Source organism: Musca domestica, unplaced genomic scaffold, assembly GCF_030504385.1.
Source record: "Musca domestica strain aabys unplaced genomic scaffold, Musca_domestica.polishedcontigs.V.1.1 9, whole genome shotgun sequence".
Lineage (NCBI taxonomy): Eukaryota > Metazoa > Arthropoda > Insecta > Diptera > Muscidae > Musca > Musca domestica.
Genome location: NW_026712435.1, coordinates 10646611 through 10669141, shown reverse-complemented (window position 1 = coordinate 10669141; position 22531 = coordinate 10646611). Strand labels below are relative to the sequence as shown.

The 22531-nt window shown below is 35.9% G+C and overlaps 2 protein-coding genes and 1 long non-coding RNA gene across 4 annotated transcripts; 2 read left to right on the top strand and 1 right to left on the bottom strand.

Moving 5' to 3' along the window:
* Positions 1-1751: 1751 nt before the first annotated feature.
* On the bottom strand, positions 1752-21549 carry LOC101894455 (opsin Rh3). Its single transcript, XM_005190015.4, has 5 exons — positions 21372-21549; positions 16122-16307; positions 15717-16063; positions 6030-6187; positions 1752-2438 (listed from the first exon to the last, which is right to left on the bottom strand). The coding sequence occupies exons 1-5, from the start codon at positions 21446-21448 to the stop codon at positions 2043-2045; spliced, it is 1164 nt and encodes a 387-aa protein (XP_005190072.1). The 5' UTR covers positions 21449-21549; the 3' UTR covers positions 1752-2042.
* On the top strand, positions 2447-3917 carry LOC131806880 (uncharacterized). Its single transcript, XR_009344206.1, has 2 exons — positions 2447-3597; positions 3652-3917. It is a non-coding gene; the product is annotated as an uncharacterized LOC131806880 (long non-coding RNA).
* On the top strand, positions 6859-14225 carry LOC101894291 (E3 ubiquitin-protein ligase sina). 2 transcript variants are annotated; one of them, XM_005190014.4, is made up of 2 exons: positions 6859-7518; positions 12975-14225. In XM_005190014.4, exon 2 carries the CDS (start codon positions 13225-13227, stop codon positions 14122-14124), a length of 900 nt encoding a protein of 299 aa, XP_005190071.1. In that variant the 5' UTR covers positions 6859-7518; positions 12975-13224; the 3' UTR covers positions 14125-14225. The 2 variants fall into 2 exon arrangements, with proteins under 2 accessions (XP_005190071.1, XP_058987694.1); XM_059131711.1 differs by lacking the exon at positions 6859-7518 and adding an exon at positions 9801-9958.
* Positions 21550-22531: the final 982 nt, after the last annotated feature.

The following is a 22531-nucleotide window of genomic DNA, read 5'->3' as shown; positions in this document are numbered from 1 at the left end:
ATGGTAGACCTAAAGCTGCAAGCACATAAAGAGCTTTTTTGGCTGGCTTCTTTGGAAAAGAACAAAGGAGTGTGGGCCAAAATCGAACTAAATCAACCTAGGACTCCATTGTTCCTCTACGAAGAAGCCAGTCGATGACTTAAGCCAGTCAGAGAAGCGTTGTATGTATTTTCACCTTAAGAAGGTAAATTCATGCAATCATATGCTTACATTTTTTTTTCAACTTTATATATTTGACAACATCTCACTGTCAAAATCTATATTCATAAATCTGGACTGAAATTTGACAACGTAAATTACAGAAAATGCAGAGCAGGGAATGCTAATTTGAAATGAGGTTACCTTAATTTTATTATACCACGAGTCATTGGCTGGCTTCTTCGGAAAAGAACAAAGGAGCGTATGGCCAAAATTGAGCTAAGTCAGCCTAAAACTCCTTTGTTCCTCTGCGAAGAAGCCAGCCGATGACTTAAGCCAAGGTAGATGTACGAGGTAGTCGCATCACCTCAGCTGACGGCACCTTTAAATGTCAAAACAAGTTGTTGAATGCTGAATTCGCCCTAAATAAATGCAACACCAAATTTGTTTATCTCTTCTTCACTAAAAGTATCTTTTTCTAATATTTCAAATAATTCAAGAGTTTAGAGTTTTTAGGCGCTTTTACTTTCTTTTACTATAAAGAGGTCAAGATTGGTGGAGCATCCTCTGGGAAGGGTTTAACATCCAAAGGATGTGTTTTCAATGACAGACACATTTTCATGTTCTAGTTTCTTTTTGGATTTTTCGGGAGAAGTATTTTTTCTATTGAATATGAATAATGGCGTTCGACTACGATGAGAGGCACACAAAATACAATGTAAACAAATAAAAACTTGGAGGGAAGAATGTTTCCCACATACTGGAATGTTTCCTATAGTCACAGTAAATTCGGTATGAAATTGAGACTAAAACACCCAAAAACTCTTAAATCTGTCGTTACAGTTATAAGGGGCCTATATTCATGGAACAATTACAGAAGGTAGAACAAAGACACCCCCTAAATACAATTTTTTCTTTTGGTGCCCTTATTCTGCCAAAACATATACACATTTTGTGTATTGTTTTGAATAAAAAATACAATAATTTGAAATTATTTCAAATACGGTTGCAAAATAAATTCATATTTTCGACGTTGATGGTCAACACATTGTACAACTTTGGGATAAACATGTATTGTCCTACTATTTTAGATTCCATCTCGTGGAATAACCCCAAAATTCCATCCTCGTCTCCCGGGTTTTCCCCAATATAAGAATTTTGTTAAAAATGAAAAAACCAACTATTGAATATTTAAAAGTCTATTGGACACTATAAGACTCCAGCACAGAGTTCAATTTTTGTACTTTCTTTGAAGTTGAGAAACCTTTCTTATTGAGCCATTTCTATATGAAAATGTGTATGTATATAGCCCATTTTCAGTACCAAAAGTCCTGCCGACATAAACATATCTGAGTAAAGTTTAATCAACCTATTTCATGTCGGTCCGAAGCTAGATTGATTCTCTCAGACGGTCAGACAGACGGGCGGACATCGCTAAAAACAGTATCCTTTGTGGGATCTAAAACGTATACTTTGAAGTGTTATAAAAGGAACGACAAACTTAATATACCCTCCATACTATGGTGGAGGGTATAAAAAAGGACGCGATATTTGTTTGCGAATTATTGTATTCTAGTAAAAATAGTAGATTTTTGCACCAAACGAATATAGCATTTGTATTTTTAGTTTGCGGTAAATTCTAATTGAGATTTTATTAAATAATAAAATATGCTACAAAACAAGAATAATACTGTTTTCACATGTGTATGACCCAACTTGACCAAAAAAGCCATAGCTTGGGTTTCCTTAATCGTTCAGTTTATTAGAGATCGCCAAAGAGAATAGCCAGGTTTGTTTTCCATGATTGTAGTGTAGAATATATCGTAAGCCTTATCCATGGCAAAGTCGTCATCTTTATATATATATTCCTTTTAAAAAATTTATGTATTTATAAATATGTGTATTTAGGCCGAAGTCGTCTGCTGTGGTGCTTGTTCCTGTGTTGTTGTCGAAGCGGTACTGGCACTTTCTGGAGCCTTTTCATTAATAGCCAGCCAAGGGCAACGTTTCTGTAACTCTAGTCTGTATTTCGGGTGGCTAATGGCGTATACAAATGGATCTATACATGCTACCATTTTACATGTACACGCCGGTATCATTGTTACTCCTGGTGTCAAGAGACTTTTGTCGCCAAAAGCTCCAATCAGTGACATTACGCCATACGGTGTCCATGACACAAAGAATAGAAAGCATATTGTAATTGCAGCTTTAGCAATACGAATTTCAGCTGTATCTTTACTCTTGTCTACGTTAGATCGTAATGACTCTACATTCATCTTTTTTGCTTGTTCCCGAAGTGCCTGTAAATTGAGAAGTAATTGTAATTTGAGATATCATATAGTTACAAACATAGTACAATATGGAGGTAAAACAATTTTGTATGATATTTAAGTGCAACCCTAATGGTACTTTCGTTTTCGGTCAGTGTTATTGAAAATTATGTTCAACAAGTGTCTCATAAATTTTTTTTAAAAATTAACTAAAAATCCAGAAGAATGAATGAAATTTCTTTTTTCAATTCATTATTCTATGACAAATCTCTTTGAATTCTTCTATTCACGCTATGGGTGCATGGTATAATTATTACAAGTAGCAGCAAACCCAAGCTGATTTGTCTCTATAGTAATGCTAGTGTCAAAGTCAGGCAGAGCCAGCTTACGTATCATGGTAGAAAAATACAGGTAAATGCATCAACGCTTGGGAACATTGATATGTCAAAATATTTTAAATGTCTTTACAAATATAATTAGATTTTTATATGTTTTCTCATACGACGTCATTCGGAGGTTATTATAATACACGTTTTTCAATTTTTTTTACAAATTGAAATAATTTTTCATTCAACATTTTCAATTCCAAAATTGGTTTGACAGTTTATTGTCCCAGCAGCTGAGTCGATGCGTATACCTATATTATTTTACCATGTTACGTATGGTTGTATTTTTTACAGCATTTTCGCGATTCAATCTGTCATTTTGTCGCTTTTCTGTTTAATTTCGCGATTAATTTTTTCAAAGGTATATTTAGCAACACTGACAGCCTGTTCCACGATCTCGAAAGAAAATTTGTGCGAACGAAGGCTACTCACTCACTTTCGTATAAGAATGCGTTCCACTAACTTTCGTTCTTTCTTTCGCATAGCCTTACGTGATTCAGTGTTGCTAAATATTTTTTTTGGAAAAATTAATCGCGAAATAAAGCAAAAAAAGCGTCAAATGTCTTATTTAAACGCGAAAAAGCAGCAGTGGCTCTGTCTCAACTGACATTTCAGTTGTAAACAAACAAATTGTAAATAAACAAACAAAATAAAATTTCTAGTGATTGTGTTCAAACTATTTGTGCTCTTAGAAAATAAAAAAAAGAATATTTCCGTAGCCCTATTTTTATGGAGGAGGTTCGAAATGTGCCACGGAGGCATTTAAGAGATGCTTCGAATTTATTTGAAGTACCTAACAACCAGTAAGTATGATTGTATTTTTACATTTTTGAAATAATAAAAATGATTTTTTCTAGGTTTGTGGCCAACTTTCGTGTGTCGAAGGAAGTTTTCGGGCTCTTTTGGATATGATGGAAGAGAAGTGGGTGCCCGGTAGCAGAACTACCCAAATCCGCCCCGATTTAAAACTTCTTCTGCTGCTTCCAAAAATTGGCGTTCCTCTGGCGAACACAGGATTCTCCTCCACTTACTCAACTAGTGCCCGCAGCTGTGTAGTTGATGATTTTTTCGTGCTGGAATTGAGAAAATAAAAAAAATATATATTTGTTGTTCACATATTAAATTGCATTTATTATTTTTACTTACATTATTGTTTCCATTTTCAATCAAGCAATGTTTATGTTAAAACAATTTTCCTTAATTGTTATTATACGATAGCAAACACACAAGTGACTGATTTTGACATTTGTGTTCGCATGCGTACGAAAGAAAAAAGATAGTGGAACGCAAAATTACACTGAAATGCTTACGTTTTCGTTCGCTTTGATTTTCGTGCAAATTTTCGTTCTGATAAATTTTAGTGGAACGGAAATCAGCTGTTTGTCGTGTAAAAGTTGTCCGAACGTGTTCTTTCGATATCGTGGAACTGGCTGTGAGTCTATGCGAAAGAACGAACGAATGATAGTGATACGAAAGTGAGTGACTAGCTTTTGTTCGCACAAATTTTCTTTCGATATCGTGGAATAGGCTGTGGTTGTTGTTACGTTTGTTGTACAAAAACACTTGCTGTTACCTGTGTTAATGAGAGAATACAAAAAAGTTTTTCTTTGACTGGCTTAAGTCATCGGCTGGCTTCTTTGAAAAAAAAAAAAAAAAAAAAAAAACAAAACAAAACAAAATAGCGGGGGCCAACATCGAATTAAGTCAACCTAAAACTCCTTTGTTGCTCTGCGAAGAAGCCAGCCGATGACTTAAACCAGTCAAAAAAGCGTTTTATGTATTCTCACCATTATTTTACCATGGTTACACTCAGAAAAAATTATAATTAGCCTTTAGCTCTGCATTGTACTATACATGGCATAATTCTAGAACAAAGAAACTACTATGGTACAATAAGGAGGTAGAACAGCTTCGTAAAACTGCAAAAATACAGCCCTGAGGCTATGCCCGCTTCCTGTCAGAATTATTCAAAATTATAGGCAACATGTTGTTTTCATTTATTTGATATTTTTTGTTCATTTTTAAAATGAGTCAAATAGCACGAAATGTGAGTGAAATGCCTGGATGTTCTCTTAAGAGTATGATCCTAAGTGTTAAATTTATGTTAATATTATTAATGCGCGCCCCGCAATTTAAGTTTCTTCCAATCATTGATTTTGAAAATATTTTGTTTTTATTTTTCAAAACAACAAAAACATATACAAAATTGGCAGAAGTCTGACACACTTAGAAAACAATGTAATCAGCTGGTAGCTCCACCTTACTTTTTTATTGTACCATGGGTACCCCCTAGATAAATTTTTTTCTTATGGTGCCCTTATTCTGTCACATTATAGAGGAATACAGGTAGTCGCATCGACACAGCTGCTGGGACAATGAAATGTCAAAGCGATTTTGGAATTGAAAATGTTGAATGAAAATGATTAAAATTCGTAAAAACTGTTGAAAAAAAATATTATAACAACCTCTGATTTGCGTCGTATAAAAAACATTCAAAAATCCACTTATTTTTCATAAAACATTTGACATATCAATGTTCCTAACAGTACGTTTATATATATGAGGATTAACCCACTGGATTTGGATTTAAATTGTCATTTCCATTACTTTTACTTCAAATAAATCCTCTCAAAGTAGGTTAACCCTACAAAAAGTTCTAACGTAAACATGGCATAAGCATCTACCTAAATTCTACCATGTTCTGTCAAAACATATACACATTTTGTGTATGTGTGTGTATTGTTTTGAATAAAAAATACAATAATTTGAAATTATTTCAAATGTGGTTGAAAAATAAATGCAAATTTTCGACGTGAATAGGTAACAAATTGTATAATGTTGTGATAAAATTGTATTGTCCTACTATTGTAGATTCAATCTTGTGGAAAACTCCCGAAATTCCATTCTTGTTTCGCGGGTTTTCCCAATGTAAGGATTTTGTTAAAAAAAAATTGAAATTAAAAATAAACAAAACCAATTGTTGCATATTTAAAAGTTAATTTGACTCCAGCATAGAGTTGCATTTTTCTAGTTTCCTTGTAGTTGGGCAACCTTTTTTTATTGAACCATGGTACTATAGTTACAAATATGATGCAAGAACACAGGTACGGCATAGCAATCACTTGAATTGAATTGGGCAAAAAAAGAATTGCAATTGTATTAGGAACAGGGTGTTGTGAAATCACTTTGCCCTGCCTTGTAATTATTGTACCATGGTTACAAATCTGAAACTTACCTTTTCATGGCTAAACACGTGACCAACAATTTGGCTATAGTAATATATAATCAGTGCCGTAGGGCAGCAAAAACTAAAGAAGAAAATTGTACCAACAAAGAGACGAGTATCGAAATTATCAGTTAAATAGTCAAAAGTACACGATGTTAAATATCCCTCTGAAAATGAAAAGAAAAAAGACATACAATTCATAGTGTCAATATATAGTATTGTTGCAATAATTTTAACGGTAAACATGAAAACTAGTGCAACTATCGTGCAACTACTCTTTACTATTTAGGATTGGGTTCCATTAAATAAAATCGGGTAATATTGAAAAAATTGTAAATGTATTGTAATTGTAATGTAAATTGGCTAAAACTTGCTGTTCAGAGCTCTTAGTTGAGGAAACATCATAAAACGCTTTTTTAGCTTAAGTCATCGACTGGCTTCTTCGGAAAAGAACAAAGGAGCGTAGGTCCAAAATCGAACTAAGTCAAACTAAAACTCCTTTGTTCCTCTACTAAGAAGCCAGCCGATGACTTAAGCCAGTCGAAAAAGTGTTTTATATATTCTCAACTTAAATTATCCGCTGGCTTCTTCGGAAAAGAACAAAGGAGCGTATGTCCAAAATAATTTTACACATGTGTATTTTGCCAGTGACAGGTTAAGTTCTTAAATGTATATTTATTTTAATGGAGGTCTTCCAGGTAATGGAGTGTCGATAGTAAAAAAGATAAAAAAACATGAATTAACTAATTCACCGATTTCGGAAATTATTAATTAAAATCGTGTTATCGATTGCTTCATAGTCGGCTTACGTGTCCCTGCATGTCGATTTGTTCAAAGTCGGCTTACGTATCCCTAAAAGTAAAACGAGAAATTTTATAGACAGAGTAGGAGGAATTTTATTAATATGAAGTGAATAATAAAACAATTTAAATAAGTAAAAAAGAAGATTCTGCCAATCTGCGCTTTTTTGAACAAATTCATTTCATTAATTCATGTACTTTTGTTTTATTGTTTAAGTGGAATCAAAAGTGTCATTCTAAAAAGGTCGAAAAGAGATCACAAAAATTGCGACGAGACTATTTAACAAAGCCGTTTAAAAAGCAAGAATAATTAGACAAATAAATTGTAGATTTGTGTTAAAAAATTCAATAAAATTTGAAATATTACTGGAATCACAGATGTTGCATTATACAATTGTGTATCCTATAGCCTTTTAAATCTATTTCGTATGATTACACTACAGAATAATATTTAACAATAAGAATAACATTCATCCACCATTTGGAAATAGTAAGGAACGAGCGAAAAAACAACAACAACAACATCGTAGATAAAAGTTAGAGTCAGTCGTGACAACATATGAGATGCCACAAAGAGCAATCGAAGGAAAAGCCGTGTCGCAGCGTTCAACATATTTCCAATGCAGTCTTCTTCGGGAATAAATGTAAAAACCAAAAGTGATTAAAACAAGCCACAGATATCGCCATAAACGTTAAAGGTAAACAAAAAGGGTTTGTATGTGTGTACACCCAGTATGTGTAAAATGGTCAGTGGGCACTGTCACTATGTATACATAATACACAAGTTATCAATTACTTGAGTTTATTATATGGTGAAATGATAAAATATCTGAAAATAGACAATTTTCAAGGGGGTCAATGTGTGAAAATTAGAAAGAGTGAAATTCATCATAAAAAGGTCAAAGATATGCGACGTGTGTGTTTGTATGTTTCCATCGCTTCTCTTACAATTCACAAGTTAGCTACTTGCACCTGGGTACGTAGCCATTCATTCGCATAACCTGAATTGAAATTTTGAGCCTCGAACATAAACAGAACTGAGAAACAATCAAAAGCAAATTGCAATCGACAACCACCTGATTTGTTGTTGTTATCACAATGGCAACTAAATTAGCAGCAAAATCTACACACAGTGGGTTGTATCGTTCTTTGTGGTGTATAACATTTTGGAAACATAATGTACACGAAGTCCAGTTCAAAATTGGGGAAAAAACTGTAAATAAAATTATTAGCACATATAAAGCAATAACACATAAAAATTTTTAAAAATTTGTCTATATACAATTTTTTTTACAGAAACATCAATGTTTGCAAACAATATAAAGTTGTTTTTATGAAATTTTCAATTTAATCAAGCTGAGAATCTCATTTTTTCAAAATCGAATGGGTAATCCATTCTATCATACAATTACGTATTTTTGATTTCATTATTAAATTTATATTTTGTAGTTCTTCCTTAAAAATCTGTTTCGCATTTGAATATTGTAATGGTTTATGACAAAAGTTACCTATGCAGAATTTTTAACGGATTTTATTTTTTTGAAAATTGCCAAAATCGTTCCAAATGCTGGAGGGTACTCCAAGATCGACCCGGCCGAATTTACAGCTCTTTTTTTGATTTTTTAGAACCATTAGAAAAAAATAACTGATTAAAAGATCAAGAATTTTCTTCAAAATAATGTTCTATATATCTTTCAAGACTTATTTCGTCACAAAATAGTTAGATTTTGTCTACTCACATGTTGTAGTAAGCACTTTTGTAACTGAATTGAAATATATTGCAAAAAAGTTTCGTATAATTGAAAAGAATACAAACCCAACTAATTTTGACATGATAATCTATACAAGTAAATAAATAACTGATTAGTAGCTTTGGCCTACCTTAAATTCGTTATGTAACGGATTTAAATTATTATTATCTTTAATAATAATGAAAATAAAACAAAATGGACAAATATTTACAAGTTTTTATATTAATTCTTTAATTTTTGGACTTAACTCTTGTTTAGTAAAAACTCTTAATTTTTTTTTTTTTGAAATTTGTTTCAGTGGTAGATATTATTAGCCTGATTCCGGGAAACAATTTTTTTCTTGGGGATAGTTATTTTCATAAACTTTCAAACCTATATTGTCTACATCGGGTAAGTGGATCCGGGTCTTAAACACGGACCTTTGGGTCAAAAATCAGCGGTCCCGGGTCCGTCCTCCAAGAAAAAATAGTTTCCTGGAATTAGGGTAAAAATACCTACCTCTGGAAAAATTTCGAAAAACCCAGAGTTTTTTTTTTTTTTAGTTGTTCCCAAAAAAATATTTTTTTTTGTTTCATTTCACCATTTTGAATGCATTACATTGTTCATGGCGAACTAATGTTCACTGCGTAATGTGTGTTATTAAATTGTAATTTACACGAACTATCACGGGAGTAACAATAGACTCCATTAACATTTAATCACAATCAACACAGACCCTAGTCATGTTATTCCTACTAAAGAAGACTTCAATTAGTTTTTGAACGGCTACATTCTGTCAAATACCTTAGAAAGCAGAAAAGAGGTTTTTACGTTGAAGTCATTTCGGTATCTATATCTATAAAAGAGGAAAATGTTTGTATGTTTGTAATTTATGGACTCGTTGAAATCGGTTCAGATTCGGATATAGCTCCCATATATATTTTCGTCCGATTTCGTTTATTTGATGCACCAAACACGATATGTATGTCCGATTCCAATGAAATTCCTAACGTGTGGCGGAATTTGGTTCCAATAATAAATTTGACAAATTAATTAGAAATTGGTTAGGATTTGGATATAGTTCCCATATATATTCTCGGCCACGGTATGTACCTCCAATTTCAATGAAATTGGTGCAAAAGTAAATTTTGTAAAATTATATTGAAATCGGTTCAGATTGGGATATGATTTTATTTTATTGGGATTATTTTTTTATTTTAGAAGCATTGACCCACAACGCCTTTGCAATGGTATTAGGCTAACAGTATAAAACTACAAAAAATTTAATTGAGGATACGATTATTACGGGGAAGTATGTTGTTCACTCGAATTTTCTAATTGCAACAGAAATGCCACTCAACTTCAAAATATTGCAATTTCCTGCACGCATGTTCCTACTTTTCTCATGGTGAGTTGTTCCTGGCGTGTTCACGCGTTGGTAGACCAAGCTATTTGGTTTACGCATAGAAGTAAAACAATTTACGTTTTTTTTTTTTAATTTTTGAATTTGTCCTTTTTTAACCATGCATATAAAATTTGGAATGCATATCAAATAAAAGAATTAGCGAAGCGCACTGGGTTCAGCTAGTTCAATATAAAAATAATAGTCTTTTTTTGAGTTGTGTATTTCCAAAGTGGACACAGTTTCATTCCCTATACCATACTGGGGTACAGGCTATTATGTGCATTTATTTGTAACATGCAGAAGAACACGACATAGTCCCTTGGTTCCTTTTGATGATCTACATAGAATCACATTCTGAATCGATTTATGCATAGGACGAATCGTTTTTAAATTGGTGCTAGTAGATCCAAATTTAGATATAGCTTCCATATATGTACATCTTCGCCCGATTTCAACTTTATTGTGTCCCATATATGTAATATAAGCCCTATTGGATGGATTTTGGTACATAAGACTGAATTCAGCCTAGATGCAAGTGTGTCAGATATATATGTTTTATCCAATTTAAGTCCGCCACAGACGTTAAATATATTCCACAAGCCCAGATAGGATTAATTTTGGTACATTAAACCAATTAAGCATAAAAGCAAATGCGACAAATTTTGTGAAAACCTGTTTAGATAATGCTATAGCTCCGATATAACTCCCATATTTTAGTTTCAATCAAATTCAAATTATGATTATAAAGGCATTTGTTAGGCGTAGCTCTACTATCCTACAGTCGGCTCCGCACGACTTTGACCTTTCTTTGCTGTTTGTATTTTGCACATGATCTTAATAATATAATCTATGCAGACAACAAAATTCATTTGATTTATTTATTATACTTCGAAATATATAGAAGCCCACAGGCCCCATAACTTATATATTAATAACAGTCTCAAAGCTAGTAATCTTTTTTAAGAATTCAATAAACAAAATTGTTGTAAAGCAGTGTGAAAATGCAGCGGAATCAAGATAAGAAAATAAATAGAATAACTAATACTCGCTAATAAGAGTAGAAATAGAAACTTAAGGCATCACATTCCACAACTTGAATCAAGAAGATAATTTAATGAATTAATTATTTATGTTAGAAGTAGCTATTCCTAAAAGCCAAAAAAATGAATATTCCATGTAAAATATACAAGAAATGGCAGATAGGCATTCATTTTGAAATGTGTCTCGTCCCCAGGACCACACCTTGCGTAGGTTCCTGGTTTAGGTTGATAACATGGTCGTCCCTGTCGCCGTAAGTTCTAGACAGCAAAAAACCAATTGTGCGCTCTTTTGCCTAAGAAAGAACAGAACAGTGTTGGCGTTTATTTGTGGCTCTTTCCGAAAACTCGAAATTCCCTGACTGATCATTGTTAAACACTACCATTATTCTCCCCTAATAGTATTGAGAAACAACAACAAAAGGATTCAATTTATTTAAACGATTCATTTCATTTAAAAACGTACCAAGAAAATACCCCAAATTTACATTTATTTAGATTAGGTTAGGTTAAAGGGCGCGCAGTTGCCGTTTGGTAACCGCTCCACTCGGAGACCTGCTGGTCCATTGTGTTCATCCTAATGAAGAAAGCGGAAGAAAGAAAAGAATGGTGGAAAAAAGTGGAGATATTACTGATAGGAGATATAGTGATGAGTGATCCACGGCTAAAAATTTTGCCGTGCCGTCTTTAGCCACTTAAGCTCCAAAGGAAGACAAATCATCGGTCCTTCGGTCCCCCACCAACCTGTCCCACGTTATTGAGCGCTGGACATTGGCATTCGATGGTCACAATTTCTTCTTCGTTTTGACATATTCTACAGTAGTCAATATCATCGCTGTCCCATTTCGAGGTCACTTTGCAGTGACCTGTGATGATACCCACCACAAGTTTTAAATCAAGTTTCGAGAAGGACAGTAGAGGCTTTGTTCTTTTCTCCGAGAGTATTGGAGAAAGATTCTTTTGGAGATGCTATATCCCCTTTCACCCAGCCATTTTTGTTGAATTCTCTCAGAGTAATGTCTATGAAGTACCTGTAAGAAGTGGCACAGGGGTGGTTTGGCCTTCAATGATAGCTGATTCGGACCCTAGCCTAGCCTATTCGTCTGCAGTCTCGTTGCCTGAAATATTGTAATGACCAGGAACCCAACAGAGCTCCATGGACAACCCAGTCTTTCCAAGGATCTTCTTTCAGTGCCGCTTGACTATCGACGTATATAGTCAGCGGACTGCTAACATCGTTGTTCCTCATGATGTCACGATCAGGATGTCAGGGGGTCAAAGCTTAACCGTGGTGAAATAAAATCACTTGTATTGGCTTCCACTCCCACCTTCCTTACACGCCCTAAGATCGCAGAATGTCCAAAGCATTGACTGCGGCATTGGTTTAGTTCTCTGAGTCGAATTGCACACCTAATTGCCTGTTCCTCTACGTGTATACTTAGTAGGCTTAAGCACAGTGTCTAGTGCAGCTCGAGGTGTGCTTTTGAAGCCATCCGTTAATAGTAGGGTTGCGTCTCTTTGAACATTGTCAATGTGACGTAAGTAAGATGATATCCTCAAGGAATGCCACCAGACTAGAGCTCCATTGGATAGGACGGGGCGAACAATTGACTCATACATCCATTTGAGGCCCCAGCTTTTACTTATAGAGTTCGTGCAAGAATAGAGTGCAATCAAGCTTCTCATTGCTAGTTCTTCTGTGTTCCTCTTTCATTGAGAATAAGAAACTATACCCTTAACAAAATACCTTAATAACTTCTAAATGCTAAATCATGAGCATTCCGATAGAATTTTTTACTATTGCGCTTAAAATACCAAATACCAAATTTAACAACATAGGATTTGATTAACGTTAACATTATGTCTATGTTCCGGTTGTTTGCAGTTGTAAAATTTTTACAATTATACGATTTTATATTATTCAGATGTTTTTTTTTTTTTCATAATGGTATTTTCATTGCATTTTTGTCTTTTCATTTCAGATTTAATCCAATGATTTCTATGTGACACATTCATTTGTCGCCTGAAACATCGATCATCGCTCCGGCATATTCTCTAAACAAGGAAAACATTTTGAAAACTGCCAACAACAGACTCGAAGAACTTTTGCTATAGCCGAAGATAAGACCAGATTTTTGTCAGCATTAGGTTGACAAATTCCCCTAGGATTTCTTTTTGTATTAACTAATATCCTCAACATCACCAGCAATAACACACCATTACCAAAGTCCAATGTCTAATAAAATTAATAAAATAAAGCGTGAAATACCAACTGTTAGTGCAACTGGCAATACCAACACCAGCAATACATCGGCCAACACATCATCGTCCTCTAGCTCCTCGCTGTCATCCGCCGGAGGCGGTGATGTCGGTATGTCTACCGATCTAACATCGTTGTTCGAATGTCCGGTGTGCTTCGACTATGTGTTGCCACCAATACTCCAGTGTTCGAGCGGCCATTTGGTGTGTGTGTCGTGCCGCTCGAAGCTCACCTGCTGTCCAACGTGTCGTGGTCCCTTGGCCAATATTCGTAATTTGGCCATGGAGAAAGTAGCCTCCAATGTTAAGTTTCCGTGTAAGCATTCAGGCTATGGGTGTACAGCATCATTGCTCTATACGGAAAAAACCGAACATGAAGAGACCTGCGAATGTCGACCCTACTTGTGTCCATGTCCAGGTGCCTCTTGCAAATGGCAAGGACCTCTGGATCTAGTCATGCAACATTTAATGATGTCACATAAAAGTATTACCACACTACAAGGTGAAGATATTGTGTTTTTAGCCACCGACATAAATCTACCAGGTGCTGTTGACTGGGTCATGATGCAGTCGTGTTTCGGTCATCATTTTATGCTCGTCCTAGAGAAACAAGAAAAATACGATGGACATCAACAGTTCTTCGCCATTGTCCAGCTAATCGGATCGCGCAAAGAAGCCGAAAATTTCGTGTATCGTCTGGAACTGAATGGCAACCGTCGACGTCTCACATGGGAGGCAATGCCACGATCTATACACGAAGGTGTAGCCTCAGCCATTCACAATTCCGATTGTTTGGTGTTTGACACATCAATTGCCCAACTGTTTGCCGATAATGGAAATTTGGGTATTAATGTTACCATTTCAATTGTATAATATCAATAACATTCTAACATCGATGATCGCAGAGTGAGAGAATATTGCAAAGGAAATTTAGACTACCAGACATAATACCCGAGAAAACAAAAACTAAATAACGAAACGAAAAATTCTAGTTGGTGGTCATGTGGGTGAAGCAAAATCCATGCAAATAACAGGAAAGTTTCTAAAACACCTCCTGTTAGCTTTAGTTCTAAATTTAGAAATTCAACAAAACATAACATTTTATTTTTGAATGAAAGTGTTGCTGATATTTCCTCGAACCCGAAGAAGATGAAATGCAACGGACTTTCCTTTTGGAACCCAGTTAAATGGAAATATAAAAGACAAATTACATTTGATTTAATTCTCGGCAAAAATATCATCTTTGGCACAAATGGAATGCTCTGCTATGGTATTGGAAACGATTTATCTTGAACGATTTAGTTTTGTGGTCTATGTTTAATTATTTTAGAGATAAGTTTTTGTTTTTTTTTTTTAATATTCTCGTATCTAGAGAATTATCTTAATTATTCGTATAACAATAGAACGGAGATGTTATGTTCCTTAACAACAAAAAAAATGTATCCCATATTTGGCACTCACTTTCAATTGATTCAAGTGTTACAGCCGTTTAAAATTCATCCACCAACTACTATAAACTCCTAAAGACTTAATTCTTTTGTAAACTCTTTGAAATTTACAGGAATGTTTAATGATAAGATTATATTTTTAGTTAATTTTATGCGGAAATTATTTCATTTATTAGTTACAAGAAGCTCTTGGTATAGATGGTATAGAATGTGGATGGCATTGTAGAATGAGTACGGTATAGGATTTTCTATTACACAATTCTCATAAGGCATTCTTTCGAACACACTTAATCCTTTTCTTGCCCCGCCACTACTTTTGATTTATTTTCATTATTATTTTTTCATTTGGTGAACCCTCCCATTTGTATATACCAAGGTCTTTGTTTTAACACAATTATCGAATGTAAGTTTTGTTTATTGTCGTTTACTCGAATATGTTTATGTGCTAAATACATTACAAACAAACAATAATAAAACAAAAGTAAAAATATAAAAAAAACCAACCAACTTTAAAATAGTTATTTTCTGTTTTTCAATAACAATTTTATAAGAAAAGCAAAAAGAGAATTTCAGTTTCAAGCAGCAAAGTATCAGCAACAAACATAATATACCAACAATAAGCAACAAAAATGTAGGCTCACACTACTCGTTAAAGATTCGATCCATGTTCAGTTCTTTAATTTGAATTACGAAACGGCCGATTTACATTATTTATTATAAGATCGCATGTTTTTTTTAACTGTGTGTAAGCTAAGGAATACACAAAAACGACGACAAAACAACAAAATATACAAGATGAAAATACACAAACGTACACATACATACATATATTTTACATAGGTTAGTTGATCTCTAAAAGTAATGCAATGATAATTACAAAAATAAAAATTAAAAAAAAAAAAACAACCAAATCTTCTTAATTCTATCTATCACGATCGGTAAGTTAAGGCAATACGATGGTGAATATAATTATAATATACACATAACGTTCATTCACAGATCTCCAACCATACTTACCCGGAACAAAGCGTCCCCAACTTTCAGTGACACAAGCCACCACAAAAGGTGTGGCATACATATAAATAAAGATGATCATCAGTATCGCCTTGCCGTGGGTCATCTTGCCTTCCATGGGTCGTGTGATTACATTGTACCGATCGTATGCAATAAAGGCATTTGTACATGATGCTCCTATTCCTGTATATGATCCAATTATGCCGAATATTTGACAACCTAAATTTCCCAGGGCGAAGCCGCGCTTAAAACTATTGTAAATGAATATCGGTGTCTTGGACATCATCAGAAAATCGCAAACAGCTAAATTTATAACCAAAAAATTTGAGGGGGTTCGTAAAGATTTGGCTCTGCAATTGAATCGAATTTTACAAAATGAGCTGAGAACGAAAAGTGTGCACTACTTACGCCGAGAAAACCCAAATTACCAAACCGTTTCCGGTAAGCGACATTATGGTGAAGAATATGTACAGCATTGCTAACAAGTAGTGCATCGATTCCGGTGGTTCTTGAAATTGCAGCCAGTGTTCCGGTATATGGCGTATTTCGTGTGGTGGTACATCCCAGCCCAATAGTCGCCTCTCAGCAGATAATCTACGAAATAGATAATACAGTTATTAACCTGATGCCTTTTCAAAATAAGTTCACTCAAATGCCATACAAAATCTGGTGAAGGGAGGGTCTCAAACTCCATAATACTCATTTAGGGAAAAAATTGTTATACATCCCCACTTCTCTGCACTGACTTTCAAAATAACGGATTGGAATTTGTTTTTCTTTTATATATTTTTCGAAACGTGCACCTGAGCTTGACTCTAGTGCCACATACATAAAATTTACGTGGTTATATATCCAAAATTATGTGGGCCATAGACACATTCAAGCCTTTTAAATCCCAAGGGCGAGACGGCATTGTTCCCGCTATGATTCAACATGTCTCGTCTATCATCCTTCCTATTAAAAACATTAGAAAGGCTGATAGACATAGAAATCAGATCTCTACTACCCACGACTGTCATCAGCACTGCTCAACATGCCTACATGAAAGGTAAATTTGTTGAAACAGCGCAACACGAAGTTGTAGGTTTCATTGAGAAAAACATGAATGACTCCTTGTTCACCTTGGCAGCTTTGCTTGATATTGGAGGAGCCTTCAACAACTTCGCACTAGAATCCATTCGTAATTCCCTATTAAGACTTGGGGTATCTCAACTTCTTAATAAATTCCGAGCAGCAGAATTATCAACTCAAGCTTTGGGGAAGTATCCGTCACCAAATCGGTCACCAGGGGCACGCCGCAAGGCGGTGTTCTATCACCATTGCTCTGGCTTCTGGTTATCAACCATATATTCATAGATCTAGGGAAAACTGGGTAAGTCGCTTATGCTGATGATGTTGTCCTGTTGATTGCTGGGAAATTCCTGCAAACTATCTCCGATGTGATGCAGGGGGCTCTAGTCACCTTATCAATTGGCACGTCGCAATGGAATAGGTGTGATCCAATCAAAGACAGAGCTCGTCCTCTTTACGAGGAAACGCAAATGTCCTCCTTTTATACCACCGATGCTAGATGGGGTCACGCTAAACCTCTCCTCTGAAGCTAAATACCTCGGCACTATCCTCGACCGCCAACTAAGATGGAAGCAGAACACCGAGGAGCGATCAAAAAGAGGCTTGATTGCACTCTACTCTTGCAAGGACTCCATACGTAAAAGCTGGGGCCTCAAACCACACATCATTAAATGGGTGTATGAGTCAATTGTTTACCCCATTCTAACCTATGGAGCTCTATCCTGGCGGCATTCCTTGAACGAGTCATCTTACTTACGTCACATTGACAAAGTTCAAAGAGCCGCATCCTTACTATTAACGGGTGGCTTCAAGAGCACACCTCAAGCTGCACTGGACACCCTACTGTGCTTAAGCCCACTAAGCATACATGTAGAGGAACAGGCAATTAGGTGTGCATTTCGAATCAGAGAACTAAACCTTTGGACATTGTGAGACCTTCGAGCGTGTAAGGAAGGTGTCAGTTGAAGCCAACACAAGTAATTATATTTCACCACGGTTGAACTTTGATCCACCTGACATCCACATACCTGATAGGGTGGCTTGGGCCCATAACAATCCACCTTTCGCGGCATTGCTGTTTATACATACGGTTCAAAGAAGAAATACGGATGAAACACGAATCCTTCAAGTTTAGAAACGACTGTGGCGTATTCCAGGCGGAAATCTTTGCAGTCAAAAAAAAAACACGAGGAACAACGAGGTTAGCACTATATACGCCGACAGTCAAGCAGCACTGAAAGCCTTAAACTCCTCTACAATTAAGTCTAGGGCTGTTTTGGACTGCAGGAGATCCTTGGAAAACGATGGGTTGTCCATCAAGCTCTGTTGGGTTCCTGGTCATTACAATAATTCAGGCAATGAGACTGCAGACGAATTGGCTATGCTAGGATCCGAATCGACTACCATTGAAGTTGAGAACTCCGTCAAACCACCCCTGTGCCACTTCCTACAGGTTATTCATAAACACTACTCGGAGAGAATTCAACAAAAATGGCTGGACGAAAGGGGATGCAACATCTTCAAAATAATCTTATTTTCTACTATTATTCTTCCTCCCAATTTCCTATTAGGATGGACACAATGGACCAGCAGGTCTCCGAGTGGAGCGTTTAACCTAACCTACGTGGTTATATCCATGGATGCGAAGTCGAGAAATTTTGATGGAGTCGTTAAAAAACTCCACTCCACTTCCGGCTATATTTCATATTTTTTTTATCTAATTACACTGTGCGACAAAATTCATTTTTTTAATAACTGCTGGAAATTAGATTATAAAAGTAAAGCCAAATATAAACAAAGTATCCTAAATAGTTGGTGTAAGTTCGCCACTTTTTCACATTTTATTGAAATTTTCGGATTAAGTAAAGACCCATCTCACTTGTGCTTTAGAAACCCATACAAGAAATATATTAGGTAGTGGTCAAGTGAGGAATTGCCGAAGTGGAGGTGCTAAACGTGTATATTCCGGCGTTAAATATATGTGCCCCATGGATTTTCTAATTCGGTCCTAGGCAATAATCCGAGGGGCATCGCACATTGACACACACCAGGATGGATGGATATGTCCACAGCTTACTGGACATATCCATTGTGTCCCAAACTCCGACAAATGACATAGGCTCAGACTACCTCCCCGTTTTTGTCATCCTCAATATTCCACCGGAGTTTATAACTCTGAACGCCTCTTTAGAGAACTGCCCAAACCATTTTGTGTTCAGGCAGCAGGTAGGTGTTTCCGGGACATGGTCGAAAAACTATTCCAAATCTTTTCACCAGAGGCATTAGTATTGACAAATAAGCGTAATGAGCTCCGTCGCACGAACTGACTTTATATTATTGTAACGTCTGCACCGCAATGGTTTAGTCGCTCCTGAACTCTGGAAAGGAGGATGAAGGTCTCTTCTCATTTAATGGCGTAGAGGTGACAGACAGGTTGAAACAATTTTACTCAAATGTATATAATGTCTGCAGGACTTTTCGTATTGAAAAGGTCCACGTTTTGGTATATGAGGGATATAATGGCACCTCCTTTTTTTCGGTATTTTGATGATTTTAGCGACATTATTCACCGGAAATGTTTCAAATGTGGTATTTAAAGTACCTAATGGGTATTGGAGCCTATGACAGAAAATTGTCTGTGCAGGTCCACGTCTTCGTATAGCCCCCATAAATTGGTACCTCCCTATATTCGGTATTTTGACGATTTTAGCAACATTATTCACCGTTTCGCATTTGAATAGTGTAATGGTTTATGATAAAAGTTACCTATGCAGGTCCACATCGTCGTATCGACCCTGATATAACGGCTACATTCGGTATTTTTAAGATTTAAACAGAATTTTTAACGGATTTTATTTTTAGAGCAGTGTTGGCTTGTTTTTTTCGGGATACCATAGTATTTTGTTGTTGCAAAATGGTCAGGCTTAATCCCTTTATTGTTGCTTTTATAAAAACAACGTTTTGTTTATTAGTGGAGAACGATGGTAATGTTTACCAGGGGGTAAGGCAGGGAATACCTAGGTTTCGGATAGTGCCGATTTGGGATATTTTCTCCAGAAGTTATTTTAAAAATAACTTTTATGACAAAAAACATTTTTTACCCAAGTGACGAGATCGTAAGCTCAATAGAAAAGGAATCTGGTAAACATTATCATCGTTCTCCACTAATAAAAAAACGAAGTTTTTTTAAAAACAAAAATAAAGGGATTAACTCTGACCATTTTGCAACAACAAGATTTTATTTTTTTTTTTGAAAATTCCAAAATCGTTCCAATTGTTTTTACTTATTTTACTTGTTTTTTTTTGTCGCCTTTTGCGAGGACGCTTGAGTCTGTACTGCTCCCCAACATCGAAGAGAGTTTCTAATCGTAAACGTGAATTCCAGGAAACCATTTGCATACATATTGTTGGGGGATTCAACCAGGGGAACAGGCCGTCCGACAGTGGCCTTTAATTATAGTAAAAGTATTTAGTCAACTTAATCACGCCATACCATGTGAAAGCCCTATCCTCCTGTCTAGTTTGAGACGTTGGAATTAAGGAACAAGAAAATTCACAGAATGAAGCGAAGACTTTCCCATCTCCGAAACGGCTTATCCTCTACCTTTCTGGTATTCCACGCCCTACTAATGGCGTTGAGATAATCATAATACGCGGCTGATTTTACACTCATGGCGTTCGGACCCATTATTAATGACATTTGCAATCGGCTGAATCACCTTCTAGTAACTAGAATCTAGTTTATCTAAACCAACCGCCCAGGGTGCCACCTCATGACATCTGTCAATCACTTTCTTAAGGAGGCGATAGTCTTACCCGTGAGGCACAATAAAATGTTTAGCCACCGTACTCATCAGTTGGGGAATATTCAGCTTTTGTGATTTGTAAAGAGCTCTAGATCAATAGGTCCATCAAGTAGGTCTGAATATTATTCACTCTGACGCGGTCATTGAAGTAATGGAGCAATATGGAGATAATAACCTTCTTGGTGATCATCCAGCACCCATTGCTAATGAAGGACGACGAATAACGAAGGTCTGCCTGCTGTTAATGGTCTTGACGCAACTGAGATAGTGGAGCCGCCTCAATTGTTATTTGGTCGAATATGTCCAATTGACCAGGGGTAAGGCAGGGAATACCAGGGTTTCGGAAAGAGCCACCAATCCTTAGTAGCTCTCTTGGTTTTTGTCTGGGGATATTCTCACCAGGAGTTACTTAACTCCTATGACAAGAATTTGTTTACACCCAAGTAATAATCGCAAGCTTAATAAATGAGGAATTGGTAGCAGAGCGCAGATCACTTGCCCGACACGTTCTTTTTTATTGCCCAGCCAAACCTAACTCAAGGATCACTGTGGGCTCAGTTCATACACGTCGCCTCCTTTGGAGTTGAATAACGATACATCAGCATGAGCACAACAGTACGAGCCACCAAACATTTTTCATTATTCACAGCGACGAATAACTTAGTACTGGAACGTTTGCAGGCTCTTATCGATTTTATAGAAAATGTCTTCATTGCAAAATATTTGAACTAATAACCAAAATTCGCTAAAAAATGTCACTGTTCTCCTTTTAAACACTTACCTGGCTTGAGGAAATAACACTGCCGAAGCATTGTCCAATTTGATGGCAGCATTGGAACTGATGTTATAATATTCCATGGTTTAACCGCTGCCACAAAACGCTCTCCTTTCCGATTGTTTGGTGCTAAATCTTTTAGAAACTTCTACGAACTTTTATTGGTCATTATCGACAAAATCCAAATGCAGAACAGACTTTACTTTTATAGCTGAATTATGCTGAGATTTCATTTAGAAATCAACCATTTGGAGATTAACGCTTAACCGCGTAGCATTTGACATTGGGCTGTAGGGATTAGGCTTGAATGCCTGTACCAACATAGACTTGATGGGTATTTTTAGAAAATTCTTGTTTGAATATTTCAAAGCAATTCCATTCATTTGCATTCTTTGTTTGTTTAGCGGACAGTGTCGTGGTTTGAGCCGGAATGTTAACGGACTTTGGCGTAGAAAATGGGGGAAAAATCTACTATATTTGCAATTTTTCTCAAAATAGTGGTAAAGTGGTAACATTTTCATACCCTTTACCTTGAAAAGGAGGATATATCAAATTTGTCATTCCGTTCGTAACATCCCTAAATATTCGTCGTAGACCCCATAAAGTATATATATTTATAATCAGCATAAAATTCTAAGTGGATATAACGATGTCCGTCTGTGTGTCTATTGAAATTACCCACATTGTTTTGACGCAGGACTTCAAAATTTGGCACAATAATTTGTATTGTATCTAGGTTGGTTGGTATTGAAAATGAAATATATCGGTCCTCGTTTTGGTATAGCTGCCGTATAACAGTACCTCCCGATATTCGGTATTTTGATGATTTTTGTCACATTTTCCCACGAATTCGTCCAGCATAATGGGTTCTAGCTCCGGTGGCAGAACATTGAATATTTCCACTTTTTCCTAAACCTCACTTATAACGATACCCATCGATATTCGGTATTTTGATAATCCTATTCAATCCTGTTTCAAATTTGGTATTTAAGAAAAGTTGATAGAAGATAATCCATGAATTATAAAATTGTCTATGGAGGTTCCCGTTTTGGAATGGACCCCATATAATGGCCTCACCCACTTTATGGTGTTTTTGAAAAGTTCAACAGCATTATCCAAACTGTCTTACTGGTATTTGTAGTTTAAAGTGGAACATGTCGGATACT